The 12571-nt window shown below is 38.3% G+C and overlaps 1 protein-coding gene across 18 annotated transcripts in view; it reads left to right on the forward strand.

The window, feature by feature from the left end:
- Positions 1-12571, forward strand: part of DTNA (dystrobrevin alpha) — a 393226-nt gene that overhangs the window by 360050 nt on the left and 20605 nt on the right. For 11 of the 18 annotated variants that reach the window (XM_007455181.1, XM_007455184.1, XM_007455178.1 and 8 more), the window contains 2 exons: positions 618-731; positions 6896-6992. In XM_007455181.1, the coding sequence (XP_007455243.1) occupies positions 618-731; positions 6896-6992 (211 nt within the window). Of the gene's footprint in view, positions 1-617; positions 732-6895; positions 6993-8896; positions 11530-12571 lie in introns of those variants that run through there. The other 7 variants (XM_007455187.1, XM_007455189.1, XM_007455186.1 and 4 more) reach the window with 4 other exon arrangements.

Consider the following 12571-nt stretch of genomic DNA (forward strand, 5'->3'; position numbering starts at 1 on the left):
AGACACATATTGACAAAGCAAAGAGTTTACTGGGAACGAACAGGCGCCCGGGGGGACAGCAGCAGGGTAACGGAACGCAGGAGAACTGCTCTGCCACGTGGCTCGCAGTCTCAGGTTTTATCGTAATGGCGTTAGTTTCCGGGTTGTCTCTGGCCAATCATCTTGCTTGGCCCATATTTGGTCTGACTCAGGGTCCTTCCTGGTGGCGCGCACATCTCTAATCCAAGATGGATTCCAGCACGAAGGATTCTGGGAGGTTGGTCGTCTCCTCCCTGTCTTGGCCCCTCCCGAATTCTCCTGGTTAGTTTTTAGAGGCATTAGAGGCAGTGCCATGTTCCTTACCGGAACCTCCTGTTATGAGACAACTCAGGCAAGCAGTTATCAGTTATCATCGCACCTGGCCAAGGCGGGAGGTTTCAGTCAATCGTTCCCTAACCCAACTAGCTACAGCCAAAACCTCGTAAACACAGTCGGTTAATGAGGGTTGGTTCTGCTCCAACCCATAGGATGACCCCTTCTTTCTTTGTTCTGGTGGCCCTGATCTACTCAGATGTTAGATCCTGGACATCCTGGAAGTTAACTGACCTGGGTTTCTTACCTTCCTCCTCTCTCCCAAGAGAAATCTTACAGGAGATCCAGAGGCTGCGGCTAGAGCATGAACAAGCTTCTCAGCCCACTCCAGAGAAGGCGCAGCAAAACCCCACTCTGCTGGCAGAGCTCCGCCTCCTCAGGTAAGAAAAGGAGCCCAAGGCGTCTCAGGAAATACAGGTGTCTGAGATCATCAATAAAGTCTAACAGTGTCCACCAGAAAACGGTCCTCAGCCACCATAGCTGCTAACGTCTGTTTGCTTTTTTTTTAATAGCACACATCTAATTGCTGGAATTTGGAGGTTTGGGAAAGAGGCTGTTTATTTATTTATTTTTTTCTTTGACACAGAGAAAAGGAAACAGTGTTCTTTAGATCCAAAACACAACGTTTCACCGGAAAACAATTTTTTATAGTGCACTCTCTTTTTTAAATTAAAGTATAGTTGATGTACAATATTATATAAGTTACAGGTATACAACATAGTGATGCCCAATTTTTAAAAGTTATACCTCATTTATAGTTTTTATAAAATATCGGCTGTATTCTGTGTTGTACACTATATCCTTATAGCTTATTTTATACATAATAGTTTGTACCTGTTAATGTCCTACCCCTATATTGCCACTCCTCCCTTCCCTTTCCCCATTGGTAACCACTTGTTTGTCCCCTGTATGTCTTACTGGAAAAAATTTGAACTCAACTCTTTTTAGTTATTTGCACTATCAACAATAGGTTTATGATAAAGAGTGATCAACAAAACAAACATGTAAACAACTAAAGAATCATCACAGTTTTTTAAATTTAAAAATTTACCTGTGACCCATAAATCATATCTAAATCTTGGTCCCTAATAGCTTTACATACGGATTTTCATACCTTCTTGTTCTACAGATTAATTTAAAGGTCATCATGAAATATTTGAGTTGGGAAGGACCTAAGAAGGTCATTTGGTTCAAGCCCTGAATTTCAGGGCACTTCTCAGGGTCAGGCCGGTAGAGAGTAGTAAGACGTGGATGAGGACTGTGACCACGTGCAAAAGGAGAGTCACACCACAGGCTCCAATCAGACTTAACCACCATACCTTGCATATGGCACCTACCCAAACCTGTCTGTGTAATAAACAACACAAACATAAACTCAAAAACATTCCCTCATGAAAATGTCATATGGATATTTCACAAGGCACTTGTAGTTAGCAAGTATAACATTCTTTCCATCTTTCAATTTGGATGCCAAGTATATTTCAGGTAAATCAAACTCTGAGGCATAATTTTTATAATAAGTACAGATGCCTCTTCTCAGAAACTCTTGTCAGAGTTAGAGTGCCACTTACCTCCTCCATACAAAGAGACTAAATTAAGCAGATTCTGTATGGCTATGTTTGGATTTTACCAAGTCCCTATTGATTGTAGTCATGGATGTTTCTGGGGGTTCCACTCTAACCCTGCCCTTTGGCCATACAAACATCTGAGCACTCAGCACATCTGGCCAGGGGGCAGGCCCTGCCTCTCAGCTGGGATCCAGTCTCCCCAGGTTTGAGCACCTGGCTAGAGGGGCAAACCCACCAAAGGCCTGAGTTATGGAAAGGAGACCTATAGAACTTGCAGCTTGTGGAGGCTGCTTGATGTGAAGAGATCACGTCATACTTTGGAAGAACAAAATAATTTAATGGAAGAAACAGAAATTCTTCCTTTTCAGCGTATGGGATTTCTGGTCCTACTTTCACAGAGATGTATTAGAAGTTCTTGCACATTCTACTACCATCACCCAGAAGGGATGAAAATGAAAAGAAGGAAAAAGGGATGTTTTACATCCTCCTCCTCAAAGGCATATGAAAGTAAAATCACTGCTTCAAAGCATCTTTTGCCAAATAGGATCATGTAGGCCCTCCAGACTCACAAGAAAGTTAAGTCTAGTGTACACAGAAATATAACTGAATAAACCAACTTAGAAAAATCATTCATCTACACCTCAGGGCACCGTGTCTCTGCCTGGAATGTTCTTTATACCTCTTCACTGGCCGCCCCATTCTCTAGTGGAAGGGTGGTGACTAGGAATTTTCATAAGCATTTTCACTGGTTCCCCCCAGTTAGCATTTGCTTTCCAAAGTATTTGGTTCCGTTAGGATGATACCATCTGGGAAGGCACCTTTATGTGCCTGGTTCACTGATGATAACTTTTCCAACTGATATTTCTTCCCTCCTTGATGTTGCTATCTTGGAACAGACCAATAATTCTAACCATCCTCTGGCCCTGACTCGTGGGCATTCCCATGACCCCAGCCTAGCTCAAAGCTACACTAAGGAGCCTGGCTCTGTGGGGAACTTCTAGACTTTCGGCCCTCACTGTCAGCTGGTGGCCCACACATAAGGCTTGAGGCTTGAGACACCTAAATCCTAGCTGATTCACTTGCCTGCCTCCATATTCTCCACATTTCTTCTGCCTGGAAGAAGAGGTACACTCCCTTGAAGTATATTTCTTTAGATGCTTATGAACCATTTATACTGTGCTCAGCACTTTTTATCAATTTGGGGATTTCAAAGATACCCTGACATCCCAGGTTAAGAAAACCTGCTCTGGGTGTTTTATCTTTTAGTCATTTCAGACTTTCAAAGAGTTCCAAAACAATGACTTCTCGCCAATTACTTTGGCCTTGAGTTCCCATTGAGGGGTGACCATGTGAAGCCACCAAAGGGACTCCTTATTGTAGCTTTGACAGAGGTCTTCTCCACCTGTTACATCCTTTCTGGGCCTCTTACTGAGAAGCCAACAGGAGAAATATATTTAGTAGGGGAATGGGGGCAGCAAGATCAGAGCTTTGCTTTTCGTGAGCACATAGTTTATTTTTATCTTAAGGGCATCATGACCTTTCTAAATGATCATATTTCCCTTTTTACTTTAGCCACAAGAAAGTGGAAAGCCAGGTTTGCAACCGAGATCTGGCAACTGAATAGGATTATAGGATAGGCATTTTTGCGTGCCTGTCTGACACTTTCTACGCACTAAGCTCAACGTACACTGTTCCATACAGTAGCTGTAAAAGAAGATCCTGGGAGCTGGACATTACTATTATAGTCTTTTTATAGATAAAGAAACTGAGATTCACAGAAGTTAAATAACTTGCCCAAGATCCTGCACAATGAGTATCACAGGTATATTCTATCTCTTTTCCTTGGGTCTTAATTATCTCCTGCCTGTACTATTATAATAAACACTTTCCTGATTCCCAGCCTCCGGTCCCTCTACACTGCTATCACATTTATCATCCTCCATTTTATTGTTCATTTAGTTCATTCACCTTGAGGATATTGCTATCGATCCTACAACAGGAAGCCATTAGAGGATGAGTTACGTATCAAGTTAACACAGTGGGTTAGATTGTCAAGTCAGATTCACGTGATCTTACCCTAGTATTGAGCTTTACTCATAATTTCAAGAATACAGGCAATCAAGAGGCACAGATGAAGCAGAGAAAGGGCTGGAACATTCCATGTGGTTCCCTAGGTCTTTCCTTCCCATATTGGATGGAGTATCTGAGGGAAATTTTGCAAGGTGATCTAGTGAGCCTTCCCACTGCAGAACCATTAAAAGACAGCTAAAGAACTATGTTTGCAAAGACAATACCATGTTCTATAATGAAGAAAACATTAATGAAAACTGCAGAAGCAACTTGACACTACAAATCTTAAGAAAAACAAGTATAAATTTTCATATCTAGCCCTTGCCTAAAACATAAGCATCATATTATACACATGGCATTCTTTTCAAAGTATGTAAAATTATTCTTCGAGAAAACTTATTAATATAAAGAGACTTTTTTTTGTTTTTACCAATTAAAAATGGAATCATAATCTCTGATGCAAGTCTGTGGTTTCCAGACTTGAATTTCATTAGACCAGCTTAATTTTTTTTATTATTTTGGGGAAACAACATATAGTTGAGTACTTTTTTTTTACCATATAATGACATTTTTAAACTACCATCATCTGTTATTGCAAGTTTCATGAATGACAGTATATTTTTCAAGTTTTTATTTTGAAAACAATGTTAAGCCTACAGAAGTGTTGTGAGAATATCACAATGAATTTCCTTCTACGCTTCACCTAGAGATTGCAAACATTTTGCCACACCCTTCTGCCTCTCCCTATATATGTTTATATATGTAAAGTACATATGGATTTTTGATGAGCCATTTGAGAGTAAATTGCAGACATTATAACACTTTACCCCTAAATACTTATGTGTATATTTTCTAAGAAAAAAGAAGACATTCTCTTGTGTAACCATGGTATCATCATCAAATTCAGGAAAGTCAATATTGTTATTTATTGTTATCTAATATATAGTTCATATTAAAATTTTGCCTATTGTCCCAACACTGTCCTAAAGAAAGTAGGTTTTAACACACACACAAAGCTAGAAATAATCTGACAGAATAAAAGGCATTCGTTCAGACGTGAATATTTTTAGCTCTATGAAAATAAAATCACTACTTAGTCCTTGTTTTCTCATTTTTCCTTGGAAGAGTGGAGGCTACACCACAGATGTGTTACCCACATTTGGTAACAACTGGTATAAACACTTATAGAGAAGACATTATTAAATGAATGTTTTTTAAAAAATGTAATTCAATCAAATGCATGAAAGAGTTAATGTCATGTTTTGAAAGAGTACTACTGTAAGATAAATGTACAAGTAAGGTTTTTTTCAATGTTGGTTAATTATAGATTACTATAAGCTAACTTTTTCTGATAGTTTGTGGATGCTTCTCTTAATATTTCTTACCTATAATATTAGAAGTTTGCTTCAACCTTCTTCTCAAAGTGCTCTTATGATCAAAAGGCCAAAATTTGTAGAACAGTACCTAGAAGAGAACTGGAAATAAATCAGAAACATTATCTACTCTTCTGCCAAGCGCTTCTGAGGATGTAGTTGGAACACCATGTGCAGACAAGGTCAAAGAAAAAACAGCTAATGGGTTTGTCATTGAAGAATATTTTCGAATTGGGCAAGACTTTCAAAATTAGAAGGCTACAGACCAGGAAGACCAAAGACTAAAATAAGATAGCATTAAAGTCTATAAAATTATGATGTGCCTTGTCCTCGGGATTCAGAAAAGAGGCAATTGTAAAGAAAATCAAAGGAAGGACTGCTCTGGAGTAAGCTTTAAATGTCAATAAAAGCCATAAATATAAATATTTTCAAAAAGAGTGATGTGTTTATAAGTTTTAAATTCATAATTCATTATAGAGAAGGCCTATATGAAAGCAAATTAAAAATGTCTCCTTTATATCCATAACTTGTCTTCCCACAAAATATCTTTTAATTGGATGAGTCATTGACCTAACTCAGTGTGACATTTTTATATTGTCAGTTTTTCATTTCAGGGTCCCTACTATAGCTCCACTTAATATTGTGTCTGTGCCATTGAGATTAGGCATACTTAGTCATACATTAACACATACATGGTTAAAGCATCCACACACTTTTTAAAATATAATTTCCAATATTTCAAAATCAGACAGGAGCCTTTGGGGCAAGGAAAAAATGTATATATTACTTTTTCACTAATGGTCATGAAATAATATATTTGAAATAGATTTGAAAAATCCACTTCAGAAATGTGAATCACTAATATTCATTGTTTTCATTCTTGCTGACAGCTGATAGAAGTTCTGCAAAACAAACCAAAATTAAGCAAACACAAACCTTGCAGATTGTTAGGACAATCATATAGGAACTCCTTTTTTTCTGACCTCACTCTATGCAGCCAAACCCAAGCCAGAAGATTTATATCGACTATAAAAACTATACCACGAATATTTTTCCTCTGAAAAGCACCACGTTGCATACTAAGAATTGAAGAGGTGAAAAATGTACTTTTCTAAATCTGATTTCCAGATACTAAGGTAATCAGTGTTTTCTGTGAGATTTACAAAAGGGTCCTTGGTTTCGGAGGATCTGAGGGATTGGACTTTTTCAGTGACAATTTGGTTTTTGTTTATTATCTCAAGGGGACCCAATGGCACAGCACAGGGCCCATGACATAATAAGCATTCAGAAAAGATTTCATTAAATAGTTAATTCAGGGTAGATGGGGGTAAATATCCAATAAGAGTTTAGTATGACTTTTAACAAATAAGCATACACCCAAGCTATAATTGTTCATTCATTTGACATTTCCCTGCCTGGTAACCTATGTCAAAGACCCAGAGATGCCCTTTTTCTAGCGGTCCACAAGACTGGCAAATGTGTTTAGCTCAGTGAATTGAATGCTGTTTCTGATGACAACTGCTTCTTTCTTAGACAGCGCAAGGATGAGCTGGAACAGAGAATGTCTGCTCTCCAGGAGAGCCGGAGAGAGCTAATGGTCCAGTTAGAAGGTCTCATGAAGCTACTAAAGGTAAGATCTTTCAAATAAATGTTTCCTAGACCTACAACTATGGCATTTGTGAAAAAAATTTTTAATTAAAAAAGTAAAAGATATTTGCACATAATGTGCAATGGTTTTTTCAGTTACTATATGTGAGTTCCTCCAACATGTGCTTTCAAACTCAGTTTTAGTATCTTTTCTTAGGCACATCAAATGATAGCAGTCAATTATAGGGCTCATTCTTATCCATTTCCTGGAACCAGACTACCGAGGACCTTCGTGGCACAACTTATTTCCAGTTGGCTCATTTAAAGTTCCTTTTGTCCTTGGAAGTACTGAAACTGGATTTATTTAGAAATATTTTACATTTCATAGCCTTCAGAAATTCTGACTAAACAGAAGCTAATATCTAATTCAGAAAATGAAGATACAGCCATTAAATAATTTTGGTGATTATAGTTTTATTAAGGGGAGTAACTTTGTTAATTTCAGTAAATGTTGTCAAATCTGTGTGGCTTTAGCAGCAAGTCACATAACTTCTCTGGGTTTCAAATGCAAATTGTAAATGGGAATATCTCCTTAACTTTTCTGCAGGTAGAGCATTTAATAAGATGATCTATAGAAGTCCTCTGCAGAGTGATATAATAATAATTCTCATTGGGAAGTGGCGTTCTTTCTTTCATAAATCTTATTCCTTTCTTCAGTATGCACTAAATTGCATTTCAACCCCAAAGTAGACTAATTATGGCCTCATGTCCATGATTGCCCCAGCAGAGGTTTCAGTGCTCTGTTGTCATCCTGCCTGATGTAAATAAGCATGAACCAGTATGGACTGGAACTGTGACATCCCAAAGGCAGGAACTAAAACTTCTGATAAAAGGACATAGGCAAAGTCTCTGGGACAACTCACTTGTGAGACAAGATGTCCTGCCTTTCAGTCCCTGGACCTCCCACATCCCTGACACCCCATCATTTATTGTTTCTGTATTGTTTTCTTTCTTTCTTTCTTTCTTTCTTTTTCTTTCTTTCTTTCTTTCTTTTTCTTTCTTTCTTTCTTTCTTTCTTTCTTTCTTTCTTTCTTTCTTTCTTTCTTTCTTTCTTTCTTTCTTTCCCTTCCTTTCCTTCCCTTTCCTTTTCTTACTTTTCTTTCTCTCTCTCTTCCTTCCTTTCTTTATTTATTTTTTAATTTTAAAAAATTGAATAGTTAACAAATATTTGTTGGAACCTACTGTGTCCCAGGCACTGATGTAAGTGTAACAATTTTTTCTTTTGTTTTCTTTATTCTTTTATATTCCTTAGTCGACTTTTCCTGCCATCAGTGTCAGGAATGCTTTATCTTTACTAAACAAAATTTACTTTTCATTGTATTAGACATATAAAGTGCAGAATTCAGTTTTTGTTGTACTATCCATGTTAAGACAGGACTGGATAACTAATAACCTCTTGCTGTTTCTGCCCTATTATCTCATTTGATGATATAAAAAAGCTCTTTCTGGTTTTTGTTTTTCCAAATCTACCAAATGAAGTGGGCCCATCCCATCTTTCCCTTCACTGAATGACAGGAAACTGGAAAGAGCCCCCTGGTTCTACTTCTGTAGCTTCTGTCACTGTAGCAATGGGATAGGAGTCTGTTTACCACCGGCTATCTTGGCATCAACGTAGCCTAATTAAGCACAGTCTATGGTATCAGGATGTACAATAGCAGGATAGAGAGAGAAATCATGTTGAAGGATGGTTGGATGCATGGAGGAAAGAGATGGGTCTGTAGTCTCAGATATCTAAATAGACTTGGAACTAAAGTCACCAGGAGAAGAGGCTTGACCTGCCATCGAAGCCACATTGAGGTTTCCTCCACCTTCATTCCTTCACACTGTGTGCCTGCTCTTATTGGAACCCTGGGTAATCTAACTATTATTGATTCGATCTTTCTGTAGGAAGAAGAATTGAAGCAGGGAGTAAGTTATGTCCCCTACTGCAGGTCTTAACTAACAGTGGAGGGGCCTGCCGTCCTGCCGTTTTTCTCATTGCTTTCGCCTCTAATGTATGTTCATGCTTCCGTTTGGAAAGAGAAAAAAAATTATACTAATTTGCTTCCTTTTCAATGTAGTGCTTGATTGGAGACATATAAAATTGAGCTTTTTTTTATAACTATTACTACCGTCAACATCAAAAGAAGAGCTATTATGTCCTTTAGAACAGGGAACACGCTTTAACTTGGAAACTTTTTAGACCTCCAGGGGTCTAAGTTTCAAACCAGTCTCATGCTCTTCTGGGTTGTTGATCAGACCCTTCTCTTCATAGAAAGACACTCACCACAATCACTAACATTACACTAGGTAGAATCCACAGCACTCAGAAGCTAACCTCAACATCCTCTCATGCTGTGAATATTCAGTTCAGTTCCATTTTACTGAAAAAATGTGGAACTTCTTTTTGTAAAAACCAGCCAATTACATCTCCTTTCATTGCATAATGTTTAAGCCCCGCTCCCCACTGCTCACCGTTATGTGCTCAGTCTAATAAGAGAAAGACTGTACTCCGTAACTGTTCAGTTCCCAAACCAGAATCCCTACCATTGGTTGACAGTCATCTCCAAAGAATAGGTAACTTTCAGCCTTTCTCGTACCACCAAGCACCTTTCTGCTGTGGGAGTTCACAAGGTGTTACATACATCTTCCCTGGAAATAGGAGCCTTGTGACTATCTAACTGTAGCCTGAACTGAAGCCCCCTGTCTGGCCATGCAGCCAGATGCAGAAGCCAGCAGAGGGAGCAGCGTACTCAAAATACAATAATAATAAAACAAAAGCAAAATAAAAGCAGCTTTGATTTCAAGTGCATGTACCAAGCTGTGTATAACAATATATCCCACTTACTGGTCTTATCAAAAACTTTTATGTTATTTCCATGGATCCATTAGAACCACAGCCTATCTGATTTCAACGTACCTTTTCATTCTTCTGTATTCTCTTTCCTATTATTCACTGTGCGTGTTTGTGTATAACAAAAAATGTTTGCAAAATGCTGGACACATTTTTACCCTTCATTCCCAAGGTCTGTAAAAAAGGAAAGTGTAAAACAAATCTGTAATGTCAGACAATAAAGACAATGTATTACATTATTTGTATTTTGTGAAAAAAATTACTTCACTAAACTGAAGTCAAATTTTAATGAGAGACAGTCCCCCTGGGTAAAAGACACATATTTGCTGCCTGTATTATTGCCCATAAATGCATACATGGGGTATTGCTGTTGTACGTACAACACACTTAGATCATGGTAAAGAAAAATGCCATCTCATGGTGCTTCTCTGCAAACAGCCTCTTTTCTTTCCTGTCTCTTACTCAGTGTGTGCATAGAAAAAGGAAATAAGGCTAACATATAACCTTCCTTCTCCTAGTGGAGAGAGTAGGCAACCATCCTGCAGCCAGTCAACCCTGCTTTAGCCATTTCCCTCGGGGACCCTCTCTCTACCATTTCCAAGGCAGCACATTCTGGAAAGGCTCAGTGGACCAGGAGGTTCAGAAACAGATGAATGCATACAGCCAAACCATGGCAGCGCCCATAAGAGCATTACTGCCTTCTTTCCCTCCAGCTCCTCCCCACTGGGCCCTCAACAGCTGCCGCATCTTTGAAAGTCAGCCAGCAGTGGGTACCGCTGCCTAGGTACTTAAGGACCATTATTGGCAACACCCAGATGTCAGCAATGCGTTGTCTGGGTGGGGAGAGTGTTTGCGGGTCTTACTCATTTCTTTGCTTACATAGTCAAGCCTCTTTTCAAAAAGGACCCAAGGCAGCTTACAACTAGAGACGTAAACAGTGACTTCATAAAGTGGAAATAGAAAAATCGAAAACTAAAGAAGATGCAAATATGCTAATCATAAGGGACAAGGGTGTCACTCTGAGCTTTCTAGCAGTGAGGCAAAAAAAAGGAAAACATAATTGGTGGTTTTATCAGAACAGAAATGCCAGTTCTCAAGGGACCAAAATTTCTGTTGGTGTAAAATATAAAATGAAGTTTTCACTCAGAGCTTTATAGAAGTAGTGAATAATAAAACAGACACACGCAGTAGATTTCGTGTGGCTGATTCTTATACTGACCTTCAGTGAAAATTAAAGACAGAACCCCATATGTCCCAATCCTGCAGAGGCAGTTCTACAAGGAAATAAACAAATGCCATCCAAATTTATAGACTTCTCATGGTATAACATGATCTAAGGAGAGAATTTAGAAGTTTTAGTCTGGCATCTGCTTCTAAATTCTGTTTTTATTTATGAGCCTTTCCCCTTTGGCGACATTCTCTTTGTAAAATCAGATTTAAGACACCACACACAACAAATTGTGCTTGATTTAATAACCTCTACTTGCTTTATCATAAGTCTGTGTGGTTCAATGTATTTTATTATACTGGTATATATAGTTCCTACTTATGCTGTTTCTTGTTAGAGGTAATGCATGAATTTATTCCCCTTGAGGAGAGAACATGAATTTTTTTTTTAAAATGGTGCCTGTAATATAATATGATGATTATGGTATCATAAGCAATAAATTTTTTTTACAAACTTGAATCGAAATTATCCTACCCTCTTTCTTCCTTGTGTATTTGTAAGATTTATTGAAGGAACCATAAAAAGAACACTCATAAAAAGTTTAATAACAAAGGCGGCTGGGATATAATAACAGTGACAGCATGTTCCAGAGTTTCTGGTATCCTTCCAGTGCCAAATACTATGACCTGGTCTAAAACCAAGTATCCTTTCTGACTTTGAGTTCAGAAGGTAGGGTCTCAATAATAATTTTCTAAGAAACATTACTGGAGCTAGACCTGAGTTGTGGTGGTCCCAGCTCCTCACTTACAACTATAAGATCTTGAATAAGTCAGTTAACTTCCTAGCAATTTATTTCAAACATACCGATAATACATGGCTCACAGGGTTGTTGTATAGATTTTAAAAGATAACAAATGTGGAACCACTTTGTGAAATACTATATGCAAGTCAGATATAAGCATAAATGTATGTATATATATATACATATACACAGGAGAATGTACAAACTTTTCTAATTTGACCCACATTTTACACGCATGCGCACATACACACACTTACTCGCTTCTCTTCCTTACATTAACTTGTTAGTTAATCGTCTCAATCAAGGGAAGAAAGTCACACATCATTTCAAATTCCATCTCCTGCTCCATTCTCTTCTCTATTTACTACTGGATGGCCCAATTAACTCGGGAAATCATAGTCATTCAGGTTCCTACTTCTTCCAAATATATTATGGAACATGAACAGGCCAGAAATGACAGATTTTAACAGTTAAGGTTCACCTTCCATTATTTCCCCTGCTCATCCTCTCTTATGGGTATTCTATGGAGTAGTGAAGCGATCAAAACTGAGGGGAGGTGGGGATCGTTCACATCATAAATAATCAACTGCAGTATTAGGACTAACATGTGTTCAAAAACATACCTTCCCAGCCTCTGTCTCTCTTTCTCTTTCTCTCTCTCTCTCATACTTCTTTTTTTTTTTTTTTTTTTTTTTTTTTGCAGTACCCGGGCCTCTCACTGTTGTGGCCTCTCCCGTTGCGGAGCACAGGCTCCGGACG

Source organism: Lipotes vexillifer, unplaced genomic scaffold (genome assembly GCF_000442215.2).
Source record: "Lipotes vexillifer unplaced genomic scaffold, Lipotes_vexillifer_v1.1 scaffold90, whole genome shotgun sequence".
Classification (NCBI taxonomy): Eukaryota; Metazoa; Chordata; class Mammalia; order Artiodactyla; family Lipotidae; genus Lipotes; species Lipotes vexillifer.